The sequence below is a fragment of the Topomyia yanbarensis genome, chromosome 2, assembly GCF_030247195.1.
Source record: "Topomyia yanbarensis strain Yona2022 chromosome 2, ASM3024719v1, whole genome shotgun sequence".
NCBI lineage: Eukaryota > Metazoa > Arthropoda > Insecta > Diptera > Culicidae > Topomyia > Topomyia yanbarensis.
Window position 1 is genome coordinate 217,731,247 of NC_080671.1, and position 22,896 is coordinate 217,754,142.

General features: G+C 33.7%; 1 protein-coding gene across 4 annotated transcripts in view; it reads left to right on the forward strand.

Moving 5' to 3' along the window:
- LOC131682906 (uncharacterized) overlaps positions 1 to 22,896 on the forward strand; it is an 834,740-nt gene that overhangs the window by 557,783 nt on the left and 254,061 nt on the right. For 2 of the 4 annotated variants that reach the window (XR_009304248.1, XM_058964718.1), the window contains exon 5: positions 13,633 to 13,833. Coding sequence is in view for 1 of the 4 variants with exons in the window: in XM_058964718.1 (XP_058820701.1) it covers positions 13,633 to 13,833 (201 nt within the window). In the remaining 3 variants the exon portion in view is untranslated. Of the gene's footprint in view, positions 1 to 13,632; positions 13,834 to 22,896 lie in introns of those variants that run through there. The other 2 variants (XR_009304249.1, XR_009304250.1) reach the window with 2 other exon arrangements.

Consider the following 22,896-nt stretch of genomic DNA (forward strand, 5'->3'; position numbering starts at 1 on the left):
TAGAAGTAAATTAGTTTAAAGTTAGTGCTATTATTAGCATTTTCGTTAATTTTCTTAAAATAGTCAATAATAAACATCACCAGTATTATCATGGAAATAATGCATCTCAGCAAGTTCTACAGTTCTTTCTTTGACTCCATTCAATTATCTCTTTTGGTTTCGACGCAAAATCGTTTTTATCACATCGTTTCATATGCAAAAATAACGATTTCGAACCCACTACATTTGTGGCGAGGTCATGCTTTGTGAACTATTAAATAGCAGCAAAATGAAAAGAGATATAGACAAAGTGTCAAATAAAAAGTTATAGAGAACATTAAGGGGTATTAAATTTACAATAGTAACGATAAATTTTGTTGATTAATAATTAGAATAATTAAAAAAACTCTCCAAAAAACATAAATTTTGAGTTATTTCGTTAGTAAAAAATCATTTAGTACACTTAACTAAAAGATATTTGTACATACACTGATAGGACATTTTCTCAGCTTTCCAATGAAATCTTGTAAATAACGATATAAAGCACATTTTTTAGATTAGAGTCTTTTAAGCACTTGCAAGTCGGTTACAGGAAAAGTATAGTAATGAAATTACAAAGAAATGAGAAGAGATTGGAATATGACGTCCAAGAACAAATTATGAATCGTCCTAAAACCCTAAACTTTTGGATAATGGATATTGCCATAATCATACTTCATTATTTCGAGAAAATTAGCAAAAACCTCCTCAAAAACACTAACTTTTAACTACTTTACAGCTAAAAGGTAATTAAAACTAATTACTTAAATTATATGAGAACACTATTCAATAGGAAATTTTCTCACCTTTCGAATGGAATTAAATGATTTAAAATACAAAGTATACTTTTAAAGTTAGAGGTATTTTAAGACAAATAAGTTTTTTACACAAAAAGTTCAATAACTCTGTATCGGTTGAGATTTGATGGTATGTGTAGAACAATTTTTTTCTCCAAATATGACAGTCTACCACCCCTCGAGAGGTTCTTAACCATGAACCAAACACCCTGTATATATATACAGGGTGTTTGGTTCATGGTTAAGAATCTCTCGGGAGGTGATAGACTGATAGATAGTTTTATTTACCTTTTAGTTTTAAAGTAGTTCAAAGTTGGTGTTTTTGATGCGGTTTTGGTTTTCTCAAAATAGTGAATTATGATTATAGCAATATCTATTATCCAAAAGATTGGTTTGAAGACGATTCATAATTTGTTCTTCAACATGATATTCCTATCTCTTCTCTTTGTATTTCAAATATTTTAGGTCCACTGGGAAGGTGAGAAAATTTCGCATTGAGTGATGCCCTCACATGGTTTAGCTAATGAGTTTAAGTAGCCTTTTCAGAGTAATTAATTGAAAATTAAACAATTTTAATCGATTTTTCGTTCATTTCTTGAAAATCCTAATAGTTAACCTCATCATTTTAATAATCCACATTATTAGTCTTGAAGAGCTGCATAATTCGTTCTTTGACATGATATACTTACCTTTTCTTATTTTCATGAGTTTGGTTTACTCAACTTGGATATTTTTATCTCATTTTCACTAATACCAGCTCTAATTGAAAAAGTATGGCATTTATTGTACTTTTTTTTCTTTTTATTCGAAAGCCAGGAAAATTTTACAGAGACAAATGTATTAATACCTTTCAGTTAGGTGAATTTAGTATTCTTTTAGAAGTAAATTAGTTTAAAGTTAGTGCTATTATTAGCATTTTCGTTAATTTTCTTAAAATAGTCAATAATAAACATCACCAGTATTATCATGGAAATAATGCATCTCAGCAAGTTCTACAGTTCTTTCTTTGACTCCATTCAATTATCTCTTTTGGTTTCGACGCAAAATCGTTTTTATCACATCGTTTCATATGCAAAAATAACGATTTCGAACCCACTACATTAGTGGCGAGGTCATGCTTTGCTAACTATTAAATAGCAGCAAAATAAAAAGAGATATAGACAAAGTGTCAAATAAAAAGTTATAGAGAACATTAAGGGGTATTAAATTTACAATAGTAACGATAAATTTTGTTGATTAATAATTAGAATAATTAAAAAACTCTCCAAAAAACACAAATTTTGAGTTATTTCGTTAGTAAAAAATCATTTAGTACACTTAACCAAAAGATATTTGTACATACACTGATAGGACATTTTCTCAGCTTTCCAATGAAATCTTGTAAATAACGATATAAAGCACATTTTTCAGATTAGAGTCTTTTGAGCACTTGCAAGTCGGTTACAGGAAAAGTATAGTAATGAAATTACAAAGAAATGAGAAGAGATAGGAATATGACGTCCAAGAACAAATTATGAATCGTCCTAAAACCCTAAACTTTTGGATAATGGATACTGCTATAATCATACTTCATTATTTCGAGAAAATTAGCAAAAGCCTCCTCAAAAACACTAACTTTTAACTACTTTACAGCTAAAAGGTAATTAAAACTAATTACTTAAATTATATGAGAACACTATTCAATAGGAAATTTTCTCACCTTTCGAATGGAATTAAATGATTTAAAATACAAAGTATACTTTTAAAGTTAGAGGTATTTTAAGACAAATAAGTTTTTTACACAAAAAGTTCAATAACTCTGTATCGGTTGAGATTTGATGGTATGTGTAGAACAATTTTTTTCTCCAAATATGACAGTCTACCACCCCTCGAGAGGTTCTTAACCATGAACCAAACACCCTGTATATATATACAGGGTGTTTGGTTCATGGTTAAGAATCTCTCGGGAGGTGATAGACTGATAGATAGTTTTATTTACCTTTTAGTTTTAAAGTAGTTCAAAGTTGGTGTTTTTGATGCGGTTTTGGTTTTCTCAAAATAGTGAATTATGATTATAGCAATATCTATTATCCAAAAGATTGGTTTGAAGACGATTCATAATTTGTTCTTCAACATGATATTCCTATCTCTTCTCGTTTCCTTGTAATTTCACATCTATTTTTTTCCTTTAATCGACCTGCAAGTGCTTAAAAGACTTTAATCTAAAAATATGCTTTATATCGTTATTACTAGGGCTTCATTGGAAAGTTGAGAAAATTTTCTTTCGATGTATGTACAGATATCTTTTAGTTAGGTATACTAAATGACTTTTTACTAGTAAAATAACTCAAAATTAGCGTTATATATATATATATATATATATATATATATATATATATATATATATATATATATATATATATATATATATATATATATATATATATATATATATATATATATATATATATATATATATATATATATATATATATATATATATATATATATATATATATATATATATATATATATATATATATATATATATATATATATATATATATATACATATAGGGTGTTTGGTTCATGGTTAAGAACCTCTCGAGGGATAATTGACTATCATATTTAGAGATAAAAATCGTTCAACACATACCTTCAAATCTCAACCGTTACTAAGTTATTGCATTTTTTTGTGTTAAAAACTTAGTTGTCTTAAAATAGCTCCAAATCAAAAAACATACTTTATATTTCAAATCTTTTGGGTCCATTGGATAGGTGTGAAAATTTTCCATTGAAAAATGTCCTCAAATGTTTCAGCTAATGAGGTAAAGTAACCTTTTCACAGTAATTTATTTAAAATTTAACTTTTTAATAATTCATATTTTTAGTCTTGAAGAGATGTATAATTTGTTCCTTGAATTGATACACTTATCTTTTCTTGTTTTCATGTGTTTGGGTTATTGAACTTGGATATTTTATCTCATATTCACTTATACTTGCACTTATTGTACCTTTTCTTATTCTTATTCGAAGAGCCAGGAAAATTTTGCATAGAAAAAGGTATAAATACCTTTCAGTTAAGAAAATTTAGTATTCTTTTATAAGTTAATTAGTTTAAAGTTAGTGTTATTATTAGCATTTTCGTTATTTTCTTAAAATAGTAAATAAGAAGCAGCATTATTATTATCATGGAATTAATGCATCTCAGCAAGTTCTACAATTCTTTCTTTGGCTCCATTTAATTATCTCTTTTAGTTTCGAAGCAAAATCATTTTTATCATCTCGTTTCATATGCAAAAAAACGAATTCGAGTACACTAGATTTGTGATGAGGTAATGCTGTGTTAACTATTAAATTGCAGCGAAATGAAAAGCGATAGGGATAAAGTGTCGAATAACAAGTTGTAGAGAATATTAAGGGGCACCAAATGAACAATAGTGATGATAAATTTAGTTGATTAATAACTAGAATAGTTACAAAATTCTCCAAAAAACGCTAATTTTGAGTTATTTTACTAGTAAAAAGTCATTTAGTACACCTAACTAAAAGATATCTGTACATACATCGAAAGAAAATTTTCTCAACTTTCCAATGAAGCCCTGGTAATAACGATATAAAGCATATTTTTAGATTAAAGTCTTTTAAGCACTTGCAGGTCGATTATAGGAAAAAAATAGATGTGAAATTACAAGGAAATATATATATATATATATATATATATATATATATATATATATATATATATATATATATATATATATATATATATATATATATATATATATATATATATATATATATATATATATATATATATATATATATATATATATATATATATATATATATATATATATATATATATATATATATATATATATATATATATATATATATATATGATCATTCCATTTTAATGGTTTTTTTCGTTTAGCATTCTTTTCATTTATTTTGTTCATTTCAGCTCATTTAATCTATTGAATTCAATTTATTCTTTGTATGCATTCCGATCCGTACATTAGCTCGTGCATCTTATTTGCATCATTCATTTAACTTATTTTATTCACTTTTTTCATGTTATTCAATTTTATCTTTCTTCCGGTTCACAGATTTTATTCATTTTAATAAACTCACTAATTTTGTTTGGTCATTCAATTAATTCATTTCATCCAGAACATTATTTAGACACAATTTAGCTTATTCTATTTATTCTATGACTTTAATATCGTTGATGTTTTCATTTTAATTATTTTATTGTTTAAAAATAAAGAAAATGAAAAAAAAATATAAAATAAATAATCTATTTCATTTCATCATTTTTTTCATTTTATCATTTTTTTAAGCCTTTTGGAATAAATTAATTTTTTTTTTCTGGGATTCCCGAATTTTGAGAATGGGAAAACACAATTTCACGGGAAATCCAAAAAACCCGAGATTCCCGGAAAATAAACTCCCGGGATGGAAGCTCTAGGAGATATTAAAAATTTTGTATTTTTATTCCTCGCCTAACAAGTTCCACTAACTAAAAATGAGACGGTTACATACAGAATATTGCTTTACTGGTGTTTTAGGGCTAAATCTATTTTGAATATCCGGGTATGAAAACACATCTACGTGGTTCAAGGAATTCGATTCCGAAAACATTTTGTGAATTTACCTAATAATTAGGGTAATTTGGGGAGATATGCCGCACATTTCTTAAAATCGATCCTGCATCAAAGAAAACCATTCAATATTTGATAAAATCAATTTTATCAATTGCGACAAGTTTCGAAAATACTGTGAAATGGATTTTGTCATGAAACAAATTCATCGAATTTCCATAAACATTTTTTTTTTAAATGTCATTGCGGGAGAGATGCCGCATGTGCGGGTGAGATGCCGCACTATGGTCACAAACTGAAAAATGGTGAACAAAAGTAATTTTAGCTATTGTTGATGTTTTTGTGATAAGAGGTCTTCAGCTGAGTTTCATGAAGTTTGATTACACCTATAAATCGGCCAGCATCTTCATTTTTCTTAAGGGGGTAATACCATTTCTAGAAACATTTTTTATTCAACATTTTAAAAATATTTTTCTTTTACAACCTTGTGTAACGGTTAAGTTGAAGTAACTTAATTAAGGGTACTAGCATGCTGAATAAATTGAAAGACCCCAAGGAACATTGCAATTCTTTTCTGATTGAATTGCTCAGTAGCAAGCTAGATCCATCAACGCAAAAGGAGTGGGAAAATTCGTTGGAGGACGAAGTGCGACCGGTGTATGCGAACCTAGTGACCTCCATACAAAAACGTTCACGAATTTTACAGTCGATTACGCTCTCCCAACCTTCATCGCCGGCTCATAAACTTGAATCGAAGCAAGAGTCGAAACCGTCCCGTACAAGAACCTCCTTGTACCACTCTGCGTACAGCGATAATACTCCAAAGTGCATTCTTTGCAAACAGTCGCACATATTATCACAGTGCGATGAACTCAAGAAGCTAGTTCCACAAAAACGCTTCGAATTAGCTAAAAGACAAGGCCCTTTGTTTAAATTGCTTAAGATCCTCACACTTGATGAAAAATTGCTCAGCCCGTTTCTGTAGGACGTGCAATAAACGCCACCACACTTTATTACATTAGAGTTCACAATCGCCTGCCAGTACAGAGGGCCATGATAAGTCTGTGGCAGCACAAGTCGACCAATGTCAGCTATCCTCACGATCGGCCTCGGTCGTCGAAACGCCGTTGTCGGTGCCATGCATGGCGACTCAATTTCATGGGATCCATCGGAATAATGGATCATTCCGTCGCCGGTTACGCAAGTAATAACGTCAATCGTGGCTCATAGCTCCTTGCAAGAGACAAATTGTCAAACCGTCGCTTCCCAATAATCGCTCGTATCGAAAGCATGTGAATCATCTATATTCATGCTTACTGCCTACGTCAAAGTCAAGCACGTAAATGGCAGTCACATTTTCGCTCGCGCCTTACTAGATTGTGCATCTGAAGCAAATTTCGTAACCGAAGGTCTCGCTCAACAGCTTTGTTCGAAGCGTTTACCAACCAATATCGAAGTGTACGGGATACGTCAATCGGTCAAACAAGTGAAGCACAAAATCAACATCGTTTTGTCATCACGTAATCCAGAATTCTACCCACTGCCCATGTGGATATTGCGAAATGGGTCATACCCCGCCACTTCCCTCTTGCTGATCCTAAATTTAATATCGCTCATGATATCGACCTAATAATCGGGATTAAGAATTTCTTCTCAATTCTAGAGAACGATCAGATCTCCCTCGGTGCTGGTACGCCAGTTCTGCGTAAGACAGTATTTGGTTACGTCGTCGCTGGTGAAGCTGGAGAACAAATTTCTCCCTCCGTGAGCTGTAACTTTTCCTCGATCGACAACATGGAGTCGATGATTCACAAATTCTGGGAGGTGGAAAGCTTCGAAAAGGGCAAGGCGCTCTCACTGGAGGAGCAATACTGCGAGAATCACTTTCGTAAAACACATTTTAGAGCCTCTGACGGCCGGTTCGTGGTTCGTTTGCCGATTCGCGAGGAAATGCTTGACTCGTTGAGCGTAGATTCTCAACAATCGAGAGAAAGCTGTCGTCTGATCCACAACTACATGTGCAGCATACAAACTTCTTGAACGAGTATTTGTCGCTGGGGCGTATGGAGATAATTAAACCTGATTTCTCCCCTTCCACACCACACTTTTATCTTCCACATCATGCGATTCAGCGACCTGACAGCAGTACCACAAAGATACGCGTAGTGTTCGACGCATCATGTCGAAGCACCAACAACATCTCGCTGAATGATTTGTGTTATATTGGCCCCACCGTACCACCACCCCTCGTTTCTACTCTGATGATGCCGAAAAAATGTATCGGCACATTTGGATTCACCCAGACGACTGCTTACTGATTCTCTTTCGGAACAATCCTTCTGAGGAATTAAAAACTTATTGTTTAAAGACTGTAACATACGGGACGGCTCCCGCGCCGTTTCTCGCCACACGCGTTCTCAACCAGTTGGCTAAAGATGAGGCAACCAATTATCCACTAGCAGCTTACAGGACAAGAAAATGTTTCTACGTTGATGATTACCTGTCAGGAGACGACGACGAGCAACATTTGGTGGAAACAAATCGAGAAATAGTAGCTCTTCTTCTTTCTGGTGGATTCAATATGCGGAAATGGTGTAGTAATAGCCCAACTGTTCTCTCCCATATTCCCAAATCACTTCGAGACGCTCGGACTCAGGTTGATATCGGTCAATCGGGTTCGGTTAAAGCTCTCGGCCTTCTTTGGAATCTACAGTTAGATAAGTTCAGATTTAAAGTTCCACAGTTTTCTTCATCGGAGCCGATAACGAAGCGTCTGGTACTCTCGGAGATGTCGCGCCTTTTCGATCCCATGGGCTTAGTGAGAGCAGCCATTGTTAGCGCAAAAATCTTTTTGCAAGCACTGTGGTTGCAGAAGTTTAATTGGAACGAAGTTCTACCAAATGAGTATCAAAAATGGTGGACACACTTTCGGGGAGAAATTGCAGCTCTTTCAAACTGCCTGCGAATACCACGGCGTACTTTAATCAACAACTATCGAACCGTCGAGTTTCACGTTTTACATTTCTTATAAAAGAAATGTAAAGAATTCGCTCAAACTATCAAGATTTTTTCCGAGGCCCGGAGGGCCGAGTCTTATATACCAATCGACTCAGCTCGACGATTTGGGACAATGTCTGTGTGTGTGTGTGTCTGTGTGTATATAACGGACAAATTCTCATTCGTGTTTCTCAGCAATGGCTGAACCGATCTTATCCAAATCAATTTTAAATGAAAGAACTAAAAAACAGTACGAACGCTATTAATTTGTTTTTGATTCTGATGTTTAGTTTCCAAGATGTGAATGTTCGAATGCGTAAAAATGGCGCTTTTTGCAGTTTTTTTGAATTATCTGCCGAAATTGACAATATAGATTAACAATTTATATGTTTTTAGACAGCTTTAACGAATATCTTTCGAACCAGCTATAGACTGTTGAAATCGGAATATTATCAAAAGAGATATTTAACATTAAATGCGGACGAAAGATTTTTATCATTTCCCATTGCCAGAAATATGACCAAAAACATGTAATCTATTATTAACGCCAAAACGGCTTATTGTCAATAGTATCTTCGGAGAATATAATGGAGGCAATATGCCCTTTCTTTTGGTATTGTGCTTTTGCTGATTAATCCCCCTAGGAGTGAGATATTTTCACAATTTTTTTTGGAAGTGCTTATATCGAAATGATGCCTTCAGCAAATTTGTAGCTCTTACTTTTGCGAATAACTTTACTGAAGACTTCAAATATCTATTTTGAATACTTTAAAAGTTATGGCTTGTTGTTTGTGGATTACCTTTTGTCGCCTATTTATTGTTCAATATAGTAATAATCCATTGAAATAAGCCAACCATTATTACGATAACACGAATTTTGTATTTCATTTTTCTATCTACAACCGCTAGAAATAATCACCGAACACTTCCAAGTTGTCTGGAAGGAACTTGATAACTTGTCAGTGCAAAAATGTTCATTTGTACGAACCTTCTGACTGCAATTTTTCTAACTTATAACCATCAGATCGATCTGAAACATATCGGAAAATGAAAGCGAAGTAAATAACTCCAAGCAAAGGCGTAGCCAAGAGATGGTTTTGGGGTTTAACACCATACAACCCCCCACCCCCACCACACCCAAAAAAATATTGGATTGAAGTTGAAAATTTATTGATGCAGGCTGATTTAATTCAATTTTACAATAACAATTATCTGATCCATAGATTGATAACCTATTGTTGTAAACATCATGAGGACTTTTGATAAACTGTCGGAATGGGGTCCTGATATGTAACTGATCTATTGGTCTTGATTTCACAGTTGTCTAATTGCATCAATATCAAATTCCTGCCTGAAAACATTCCAATAGAAAATTCCAGAGTTCTGTAATCAATCATAATCCTCAGATTTATTTTCAAATTGAGCTCGTTTTTGTAGAGATGTACTGTAATAAGGGTCTTTATTTAATAGAAAGCGAAGTTAAAATTGATTTAATGTCTATGAAACATAGAACTGCTCACTAAAAAATGCCTAACTTTCAACATTTGCTAAAAATGTTTTTGCCTTTCTCATTCACTCTAAAATTCGTCATTCTAATCCCGACCCGGAGGGCCGAGTGTCGTATGCCAATCGACTGAGTTCGTCGAGATCGGAAAATGTCTGTGTTTGTATGTATGTGTATATGTGGAAAAAATGTGACCTTTGTTTCTCAGAGATGGCTGGACCGATTTGCACAAAGTTAGTCTCAAATGAAAGCTACAACCTTCCCATCGGCAGCTATTGATTTTTTAATTGATAGGACTTCCGGTTCCGGAGTAACGAGTTGAAGAGTGCAATCACACAGCAAATTCCCATATAAACTGAAATGAAAATTTTTCAAAATCAAATTTGTTTTTGATGCCAAATGACTTTAAAATGCATGAAACATTGAGATGTGATGTAAACTCGAAAAAAATAATGGTTGACAAAAATTGATTTTTTTGGACTTTGGTACATTTTTGCCTTTGTCATATAAAAATGTTATGCAATCACTAAAAATCGTCAATCATACCGGTGTATACAGTGAGGGGTTGCTACTTTAAAATTAAAACTAGTTTAAAATTTCTTAACAAGTTGAAAATTTTCGGCAGGACCCGGACCTCCCGGATCTTACTATGTGATACTGAAACATCGCTTGAAAACAGCGGCGGTCAAGCGATGTTTCAGTGTCACATAGTATCTCAAGATCGTGGCTGTCGATCCATTGTACGTATGTGCAAATCGTACTGAACATGTAATATTCATTTCCACCATTGTATTGAACATAACCAGTCATGGAATCGTAGTCTGGACAAATGAGAAAAGCACAATTGCACCACTAGGTGGATTAAAACAGGGTTTTTTTTCTATTTTGGGAATGCGTCGAGTTGAGACGAAAACGTTATATGATTAATAACGAGGATAGCACTTTCCGAATGTAGAGAGAAATTTATGAAAAATGACGATTTCCATTCGACTCTAGCAGGTTCTGATCGATTTTGATGAGCATTTGATTTTTGTTGTATGACCAATTATATGTATAGGTTAAATAGGTAATTTAAGGTCAAGATAGCATCATTCTGAAACCGCCAATTTCAGAGGTTTAGTATCTTCGATGAGTTTTACAAACGTTAAACAGCGCATCATTTGATAAAATAATTTTGACGGTATATCGTCCAAGAAGTATTTATGGTGAATTTTCTCAGGTTAATATTCATGACTACAATAAAGTCTCAACAAATTCGCTAAAGACACGAACTCTGTTACTATTTTTTGAAAAATTGATTCTGCATAATTTTAAAACTTCAAAAATTACGGTTTCGGAATTATGCCGTTTGGACAGTATGATCGATTTTCACCAAACCCCCACCAATTGTAAAATTGGTATTGTAAAAAACCGTAAGGGCGATACTTCAATGCTGATACGTGGAACCGAAAAAGTAAACAATCGCCGAAGGGGCTATACCCAAGTAACAATTGAAGTTTTATAGCATGCTACAAGTGCAATCTAAGTTTTATCAGGGGCTATAAAACTATCATAAAACCTCAATTGTTACTAGGGTATACTATATATACTATCATTTTGTCAATTTCAATAGCAAACACAAACTTTAATTTAATAATTTCAAATACTTCATGAAGTTTTGGGTTTCGATCACTGAATCATACAATCTAGGATGTAAAAAACACAATAGTTCTTAAATAGGAAATAAAACCAAGCCTGGATATATTCACTGTTGATTTTCTTTGAATGGTGTCACTGCTAGTATCGCTTTTTTCACGAAAAAGCGTTGATTTCTTAGTTCTCAGTCGCGTTGGAAATTTGAGTAAAGTATAAACTTCAGATCGATTAAAAAAATCGATTCAGTTTTCCCACCGAAATTTCAGTTTTCCCACCGCAATGCATTGATTGAGGAATTTAGATATTTTATTAACAGAGCATTAGCAATAGTTCGTTTGTATGTCTATTTTATGGGCCATTTTTTCGCTTTCCCATTTATTTGGTTTGAGATTTCTAGCACTGATGTTGCCCTATGCTGATTTGAGCGATTCTCTGAGTCCTGCCACTATCCTATGTAGTATGTGTTATCAAAAACATCGCGAAGCATCAAATTCTAAATGTTCTCAAACGATATAATATGCGAAGAGAGTGATAAGAGTTATAAGAAATGTCTCATCACACTGTTAGGTGGATTAAAAGCGTTTTTTGGATGCTTCCGACGATGCTTGTGGTTGCTGCATTTATGCGAAAAGCATAAACTCTAGCGGTGAACAACAATGCAATCTGGTGATGGCCAAATCTCGAGCTGTGCGCTGCGGTACTCGGCACTGAATTGGCGGATTTCGTATAAGATTCCACAAAATTGAAAGTTCCAGTTGTGTTCTGGGCCGATTCATCTATCGTGCTCCATTGGATTGCGTCGTCTTCGTCGACCTGGAAGGTGTTTGTATCTAATCGGATTGCCGAGATTCATCGACTGACGGTAGGAAGCATGTGGCGTCACGTCCCAACAGAATTAAATCCAGCGGATTTAATCATTAACCGCGAGTGTAAAAATTTATAAAATACTACATTTTATGATCAAGACAAGAAATTTATTTAATAAATTTGTTTCTTTTGCCTATCTTCCATATATAACTTTTGTGAGTGAACTAGTTTTCAGAAAAAGCTCATATTTAAAATATGGTATGTAAAGCCAATTCCCGTTTGATTTACCAGTGTTCCGAAAAAAGGCAAAATTGTTGCCGGTCTAATATATATATATATATATATATATATATATATATATATATATATATATATATATATATATATATATATATATATATATATATATATATATATATATATATATATATATATATATATATATATATATATATATATATATATATATATATATATATATATATATATATATATATATATATATATATATATATATATATATATATATATATATATATATATATATATATAAAGATGAATTTAACAACGTGAAAAGTAAAATATCACTTTAGGGTGAATTGATTCGAACATTTTTTCTTCCAGAACCCTCCAGTCAACTTTGTATTGAGTTATACGTATTTTGTTAAACATAAAACCTTCAAAATAATTTTGATCAGGTTTGGTGTATTGGATGCTCTATGTGCAGCAATAAAATACATTTGTGTTTTGCTGCTGTACTCTGACTTCTCGGTGAGAGTGTGGCGCAGTAAAGCTTGCCCTCTCGCTTTGTACACTGTTCTCTACACATTCAAAGAGAGAGGGCCGCACACGAAAGTGTTGATGCCGGTCGTGACGTAAATGAACCGCATTCACTGTCGTTGTTTGTGATGAAAAATATTAAATAGATTAAAAATATTTAAAAAAGTGTACGATAAGGAAAGAGAAGCTGTACCGTTCGCGTCTGGTGGCTATACTACGGCCAGTATTTTTTGTTATGTTACCGCTTTGCACATAGGCTGCAGTACCTCGCTGGGCGTGCTGCAGTAGCAAACGACAGCAGCGTCGTATGAGAAAGGAGAATGTAGGCAAAAATATTACAGCCGCGGAAACAGTAGACATTTTGTATCCTTGGCCTTCTCCGTACAACTTTGTGATCATATCATTCATTGATATTTTCCTAAACTTATTTCGACGATAATTCTATATCAGTTTAGAAATTGTTTATGTAACGGTAAATTAAAATTTTGTATTTGTTCTGTATTTTCAGTCGATTCCAGTAACCACCACACTCCAACGAAAAAAATCTTTACCAGATGTGCAGCAACTTCCGCTTGCTACTAGTACCATGAGCAGAGAAGAAGTGTCAATACTTGGCTCAGCGCGGAGAGAAGAGGTGCGACGGCAGATAGATGAATCGGAGCGCTTAAAGGCCAATCCGTTGTTATATCTAGTCAGTCCAAAAGTAAAGGTTCGTATTTTAAAAGCCAGTGCAGTATAAATATGCCAAATCTACTCAGCGTGTTGGATAAAGAGAATAGGTATAGAGACGAAGAGTGAAAATCATTCAAAACGGTAACGCTCCCTTTACGATGACCCAAGTAACCAATAAGCATTATAACGTAGCCTAATATCTGCTTTAGATCCACATATAAAGCTGTCTTAAAGAGCCGTGAAGCCCTAAATACTGATTAATGCTGATATTATGCCAGAAAAGGCGAAATATAGTGCTATTACTGTGCAGAAATTGACAGCTCGTTTCTGCAGTAATAATGCTATTATATAGCACCAGCGCACAAATGCCAATTTTGAAAGCTTTATATTGGCAATACTAATGCTATTAAAAAGTTTTAAGATGCTGTCATTGTCCGCCATGGTTTTGAAACCATTTCTTATGTTTCCTTTCGGTAGGATGAGCAAAACGGAAAAAATTTAAAAAAAATCTATTTAAAACCGTAATTGTCTCTCTTCTAATGCATTTTGTAGTGAATATCCTTAATGGGTTAAGCTTCCCTGAAAATATCAGCTCATTTGGTACACTGGAAGTGGTTCCGCAAATGGCTCATAGTTTGTATGGGAAAAATTGACCAAATGTATGGAGAAACGCACCAGTTTCACATTTTCAGATCCAGGTGGCGCTGTAATCGAATAATGATTTTCGTGAGAAAAATTAAGAATCTTCTTGTAACAACAAATCGACTCGTGAAGATTGCAAGTCAATTCAACAAAAACTGACAAAGCTATAAGCGCGCAAAGTTGAGGGTGTCATGTGCTGTAATTGGGGTGGCTCTGTCGAAAGTGAGAAAAGCGGCTTATGGTGAACGCACGATTTGCATGAGGTGGATAACTACATGAATCTAAACTTTTAATAACACGAATTGCTGACCATTTGGAAGGGCAATATCTTCGGCGAACTAGATCAAAATGTCAAGGGCTTTCCGATGAAGAACATGCTAATGCAGAATTATCCCACCAGGTGGCGCTAGGGAGTAGGCAAATGACCTATAGTTAACTTATATATTGTATCATATCTCGTGATCGGAAATACTTAGCGGGGTGGACATTTCGACAAAGTAAATCATAAGATCCAGGGCTTTTCGGTGGCGCTAGAGTGCCTGAGAATTTCCTATTCATTTGATATTGGGTCATATCTCGTGAGTGGAAACACTTGACGGAATAAAGTCTTCGGCAAAGAAAACTATATAATCAAGGGCTTGCCAAGAGAGAATAGTTTTATTCGAAATTTTTCCCCTCTGGCGCTAACTCATATAAAATTGTCCTATTCTGTTTTCATTAGATTATGCTAAGTGATCTTAAACACTTGACGGCAGTCTTCCGTAAAACAGATTATAACTGCAAGAATTTCTACTGGTAAACATAATCCTCGTTCTAAGTGAATCATTCCTTTTGTATGAATTTTCAGATTAGGACATCATTATCGGAGCCATTTGCTGCCTGCTAATGATTTACGTTTATAAATAAATAACACTTTAGAAGGGTGATAATAGCAACAGGGCGAATTGGCATTCCTCTCGTGTTCGCTCATTTCTAATTGTTCTTTTCTTATGCGCTCCTGCCGCTCAAAATTAAATTTTTTGACGCCAAGCAATGCTCAAGCTAAATCAAAAAATTCGTTTCCAGAATCTTACTCTGTTGTATTATTTTATTATTGCCTTTATGATCGGAAGACTTCGCGCCATCAAGTGTACGCGTTATATCAGCTTTATATACGCATATAGAGCAAGCGATAATGTTATATGTCGGCTGTGCAGTTATGCATTATTGATGCTAATATAGACCTTCACTGCATTGTTAATGCTGTAATGGAGCTTCAATGCAACGTTAGTTCAAATATATAGCCAATATAGTGCAATGGCTTAATGCTTATGGTTACTTGGGGATTGCAACACTAGCATTTTGGCAGCCGCTTACACAGGCTGCACATCAAATGACCCTAATTTTATTTTGAAAACAAACCGTATTGTAATCGTTGGATTTGTTTAGGAAATGACGAGCATTTCGAAACAAAGAAATGAAATAATTCAAAAGCTGGCTTTTTTAATACATATACTCTAGAATGCACCTTACAATCACAATTTTACTAAATTCTGACGAAAATTTAAATTACGTTTTTGCTGGATGTTCACTACTTATCTAACTCAGGTATTATGAACGTGACGAATGAATAATTTTATTTAATGTCACGTAAATAAAACAATCAATCAATCAGGTATTATGAGTAATGATTATTTACATTGCACGATTGGTCTGCTCAATAAGATATTTTTGGCTTCACACTATTCGTCTCTCTCCCTTATCTCTCCTGTGTTGGACAGCTACAATCCAGCTTGCATCGTTCACTGCGCCACACACAAGCGTTTTTCTAACGCTGGCATTATTAGAAATGGCAGTTACAGGCGCTACGCACATTTCTAATCGAGCATAAACTTCTGTTATCTGAGGCAAAACCTTCGCTGTGTTTGTTGAAGTTAAATTGATTTTTATGAATTTCGGTGGTTCAACCACACAATGATTCCCCCAGTCAGGCACGTAGCCAGAAGGGGAGGGGAGCTAGCGGGGTTAAGCCCTACGAAATTTTCAAAAAATACGTTATAAAACTTACTCTACGGCAACTGTTAATAAATGTGTATCTCATTTGATTTAAACAAATGAGAACCACCAAAGACAACAGTCACGATACTGTGCTTTTTGCTTCTGCCTGTGCCAGTTCGACCAAAACAATGACTTTTATATTATGTGCCTTGTTTGAAGTACAAATGAAACTGTTTTTTTTTTTTTTTTCAATTCGTTTATTTGATAAGGCAGGTTTGCGTTAGCTTAAAGGTGCCAATTTTGTTTTGCTTAACATTTTAAATTACTTAAAACTAGGGGATTACATATTGATTTTTGAAATTAAACTAAGGCGCATTTATAGCTATACATATACACAAGGGGGTAATATAATTTTCGTAAGATTAGGGGGTCATTTAGTTTTTATGGCCAGGGCCGCCGAGAGGCGGGGGACCGGGGTATTTCCCCCCGGGCCCGGAGTTTTGAAGGGGGACCGGATTTTTAACAGAAACTGAAATTTTGGCAAATATTTTTTCGACAAAAATTAATTTGAGAATACAATTAAAAATTTAATATCTTATGTATGAGGTAACTAGAATAGCGAAAATTCTAAACTACTGCATATTTGATATCAACTATGTTTATACCAACCTAATTCTCGCATCGAAACAAGATCAGACTCGAGCGGGCATGGTGGAATGCGTACATTGAATGTCATGTACGTAGCTCACCTGGGTTCGAATCCCAACCCCGCACATAGGAATAGAGATTTGTTATAGGAAAATTTCTAACCTGAATGAAGAAGCGAATGACCTTAAGGTAAAAATATCTATAATCGAAACAAAAATATGATCAGATTTGTAAGGGTTAAATGATTAAATGGTTTGATTAGAAGTCATGAGGTTGTCTTCAAATTTCGCCAATTTGAAATCGATTTTTTTGATTTACTGAATTTCCAATCTGCGAAAGCGCTGGATTAGTACCGAAAGTAATTATTGAAAGAAAAAAACACTGCTTAGGGTTGCCACACCGGTTTTTGTAGACGAATTCCGTATCTTCGCTCAGGTAAATCCGAATTCACCCGGAAAAATCCATTGGATTATTTTGCACTTTTGCGTTGCTCTTTTCTTTACCAGGAATCACCCAGCACCCAGTCCTCATAAACATCATCCTCGGGTTGCAGGCCCTAATTGTTAAGGAGGGCCCCTCTTGGCGTTGAAAAATATTATTTTAAAAGTGTGATTTGGGTTTACTTTACCCCATTGAACCTTCGCTTCAATGGATTAATGTTCCTCACAAAGATTCTCGAAAGAAACTCAAGTGTGATTTCACGCCCCGTGTTTGTTTACTAAGGAGCAGAGCAAAGCTCGCTCGGGTTATCTTCAAAGCGAGAGTGGTTGGTGCTCTTGGATTCTTTGTGAATATCCGAAAAAGCGAATCACTACATCAAACTAAATCAACAAAACTGTTACCAAATGCAAAAACATACAACTAAATGTGAACGGCACAGAAGGTGGAGTGCTTTACCAAAACATTACACTCCACGGTGAATGTGAAGAAAATAAGATATTTTCCTTCCTAGGACTACGAGCTACATAAGAAATAAAACAGTGCATATTTATTTGTTTTTAAGGTGAAGGTTGTTGGTAGGCACCGACGCGCTTGTTTAAATTGAGAAAAAATGGAATTCGAAGTGAAAATTCAAACACAAAATAAGAGTTTTCGGATATTTTCCTTCGGTCATCTGCACATTGGCAGAAAATTTGGAGTTTAGTTAGTAAACGATTAAAGTTTCGCGGGTGTTTTTTCAGTGGTGTGTGATTAAAGTGCATTTGAAAAAGTCTTCTGCAAATGAGAAGAAGAAAAACAAAAGCGTTTCGAAAAGAAACCCCGAGTGAAGAGGGGTGATATTTTCGCACAAAGTAAGAGCTACAGATGGATTTCCTTCAAAAACTCGGGTTGATTGTATAGGAAAATGTTCTAGCTTCCTCAAGTAGCAGTTTCGTGGTACACCGGCAAGGTTAGTGTATTGAAAAACGTATTTTTATATTTGCTCATGTCAGATACATCGTGAGGCAAGGGAGAGGGGTGTGTGCGGCGCAGGAGTTATGTTGTGGCTCGCATGTATAATGTCCTTAAGCGTTTTATACAATAAAAAGCAATGGGAGTGCTCCAAAATTCTGTCGAGTGATCACCTTAATTCGAAATTCTAATTGATTTCAACGCATACCCATGTTTCTCTTAAAGTCTATCCTCTGTTCAGTAAAATTCTGCTGGACAAAGTACCACTAGAGGCGGTAACTCTACCTCTATTTGAGAGCTCAATTGGACAAATGAGTCATCAAAAACTCTTGATATACCAAAAGAATTCGAAATTAATCCAAAAATTTATATTTAAAATTTAATATATTTGGTTTGCCGTTCATTGATACAAAATCTATAAAAAATCATATTCAGATACGAGATGATTCTGAAACATTTTTGTAAAGGGGTCATACTCAAATGACGTAGCTTTTTTCGGCGATTTTCGACTACCAATTCCCCCTAGCAAAGAGGCCAGGGATGGAAAAAATAAATACGTTTTACAATTCTTTCAAATACGGCCTTTATGAACATTTTCATTATAACAGCAAATTGCGTACACAACAAGCCCCTTTCGTGACGAGTATAGTGTTAATAGTTTTGTTTTGAATTTTATATGTCATGGAGCATGAAGAGAAGATCTCTCAGTTCACAATCCTGCAGCTGCAAAGATTCTAAGAAGCACATGTTCAACTAAATTGCTAAATTGTGTTTGATTTATTTCGAAGAGAAAATTTAACTCTGCTACCAAACTAAATCAACTAGTTAGCAAGATTAGCTAACTAATGTAGCAAATTAAATCCGCATACAAAATCTTTTCGTTTTGGAGGAGTGAGCGTGAGATTTTGAACGTCGCTTCCTGAACGTAACGATTTTATTTTTGAACTATTTTCTAGAAATCAGTTACAACATTCTTGTAAAATATTTTAAGGTGTGCTAACACACCAACACAAATAAAAGAATAATTCATGTTTTTATAGGATTATGAATGTTTTCAAAACTAGCATAGCGTAAAATCCAACCAAAACCATTATTTGAAATTTGATCTATGTTTCTCATTTTTTCCATTTTTTTATTCCTACATGGATTTTTTTATTTTGTTAAAATTTCATTGATCTATTTTTTTCAAATTGTGGATTGTATTTGTATTTCTACAATTATGAAATTCTGCCTTCTTATCTATTTGCATACTTTTATTTTATCCATCTTTTTACGTTCCTTACTTTTGCTTTTTTCTATTGCTATCACTATCACTTACTTTAATTTATAGTTTTTTCTCTGTTATTTAATTTTATTCGCAATTTTTTTGAGAAAATTCTGCTTTCTTTATTTTTTTTTCTTATTGTTTCATATTTTCATACCATGCTTTTTATTTGCATCTTTTGTCATTCCATCTAATTTTTAGAATTTGTCTATTTACTACATTTATTCTTGTCATAGCCTTTTTCTATTTCCCTTTTTTTCATATTTTTTGCATTTCCAAAAAAAAATTTACTTATTCATATTCATTCCTTATTGTTTATTGTTTAATTTTTTAACTTTCTCCTATTTTCTTCCGCATTTTCTAGTTTTTAGCTTTCCGTTTATCGTAGTTTTATTTTTCCGATTGTTCATTTAATATAATTTGATTTATTTGTTATACCTTTTTCTTAAGGTTTTATTCGTTATTGTTATTTCTTCATGTTTTCCATTTAACCTATTTTGAAAGATTTCTGTTGACCATTTTTCTATACGTTAGCATTGATTTTTTTAAATTTTCCTAAAAAAAACATTTGATTTATCTTTTCTTGACACTATGCGCACTTTTTCTTAATTTTACATTTAGTTCGTTGTTTGAATTTATTTAAAATTTCATTTCTAGTGCTTTTTCTATCTCTTAAATAATATTAAAAATATTTTATTTATTTTTTCGTGTAAATATCTTTTTTTTGTGTTCCTATAGTATACCATGTAGGCTTTTTTCTACTATTTTTTGTTTTCCATTTTGTCTGTTTGCTCCGTTTTTGTTCAATACTTCCAATTTTCTTTACTTTTTCGTCTTTTCGTCGTTTCAATTTTCCAGTATTTCAAAATTTTCTGGTTCGTCCATTTTTTTTTAATTTCTCTATGGTTATTTTATTCTCGTCTGTTATATATACTCCTTTAGTTTTATGCATTCTTAACGTTTTATTTATTTTTTCTATTACTTTAAATATTTCTTGTTTTTATGGTTAAATAAATTTTATTATTCTTGATTTATCAACTTTTTCAGTTTTATGCATTTTTTATATTAATGTTTGTATTCTTTTTAGTAGTTTTTTTTTCATTTTCATTGATTCTACATTTTTTTCCTACTTTCCTATCGATTTTTTATTATTTTCACCATTTGTTCAATAATGCTAGACTTTTTTAATCTTCGCAATATGGTTTTCTGGTTTCCTGTTATCCTTTATCAATTTTTGCCTTTCTCATAGAAAGAAAGGCTATGCAATCACTGTAAAAATCGACTTTTAACTGAGGCCCGGAGGGCCGAGTGTCATACACCATTCGATTAAGTTCGTCGAGATCGGCATATGTCTGTGTGTATGTATGTGTGTATGTGTGTGTGTGTCATTTAAACTCACACAATTTTCTCAGAGATGGCTGAACCGATTTTCGCAAACTTAGTTTCATCTGAAAGGTATAAGGTATGAAGAGTGCGGTCACACAGCAAATTCCCATATAAACTGGTACCACCATGACGTTCAAATGATGTAAAACATATTAAAATTGATGTAACATTACTCTAGTTTGCGGGTCTGGATCACTAATGATTAATCAAAGCAGCTTTGACCATATTGGCCACCTATGACGGTTCATGACGCCCCCGGGGAACCCACCAAGTTTCTAAGCTAATATCACACCCATTCCCCAACGAATTCTCTACCAATTTTTACAAACTTGATTTCAAATGAAAGATACAGTAATACCATTGACTGCTGCTGAATTTCATTCGGTTCTGACTCTTGCTTCCGGAGCTACAGGGGTGTTAGTAAGGATACACTGGAATTTCCCATATACATCGGTAGAATCGTAATACCTCAGAGGCTAAAAACTATTGAAATGGTCACCAAATTACTTCTAATCGCAGATCTAGATCACTGATTGCCAATCAAATATTCTTTGAATATATTGTCCACTATTAACGATTCCGGAAGTCTGGAATTCCGGGCATATTCCACAATTAAAGTCACATCGGTTCATCGGTGATGATTGAACCGATTTTCTCTAGCGAGGTTAAGCCCTACGAAATTTTCAAAAAATACGTTTAAAAACTTACTCTTCGGCAACTGTTAATAAATGTGTATCTCATCTGATTTAAACAAATGGGAACCACCAAAGACAACAGTCACGATACTCAGTGTGCTTTTTGCTTCTGCCTGTGCCAGTTCGACCAAAACAATGACTTTTATATTATGTGCCTTGTTTGAAGTACAAATGAAACTGTTTTTTTTTTTTTTCAATTCGTTTATTTGATAAGGCAGGTTTGCGTTAGCTTAAAGGTGCCAATTTTGTTTTGCTTAACATTTTAAATTACTTAAAATTAGGGGATTACATATTGATTTTTGAAATTAAACTAAGGCGCATTTATAGCTATACATATACACAAAGGGGTAATATAATTTTCGTAAGATTAGGGGGTCATTTAGTTTTTATGGCCAGGGCCGTTGAGAGGGGAGGGGGGACCGGGGTATTTCCCCCCGGGCCCGGAGTTTTGAAGGGGGCCCGGATTTTTAACAGAAACTGAAATTTTGGCAAATACTTTTTCGACAAAAATTAATTTGAGAATACAATTAAAAATTTAATATCTTGTGTATGAGGTAACTAGAATAGCGAAAATTCTAAACTACTGCATATTTGATATCAACTATGTTTATACCAACCTAATTCTCGCATCGAAACAAGATCAGACTCGAGCGGGCATGGTGGAATGCGTACATTGAATGTCATGTACGTAGCTCACCTGGGTTCGAATCCCAACCCCGCACATAGGAATAGAGATTTGTTATAGGAAAATTTCTAACCTGAATGAAGAAGCGAATGACCTTAAGGTAAAAATATCTATAATCGAAACAAAAATATGATCAGATTTGTAAGGGTTAAATGATTAAATGGTTTGATTAGAAGTCATGAGGTTGTCTTCAAATTTCGCCAATTTGAAATCGATTTTTTTGATTTACTGAATTTCCAATCTGCGAAAGCGCTGGATTAGTACCGAAAGTAATTATTGAAAGAAAAAAACACTGCTTAGGGTTGCCACACCGGTTTTTGTAGACGAATTCCGTATCTTCGCTCAGGTAAATCCGAATTCGCCCGGAAAAATCCATTGGATTATTTTGCAATTTTGCGTTGCCCTTTTCTT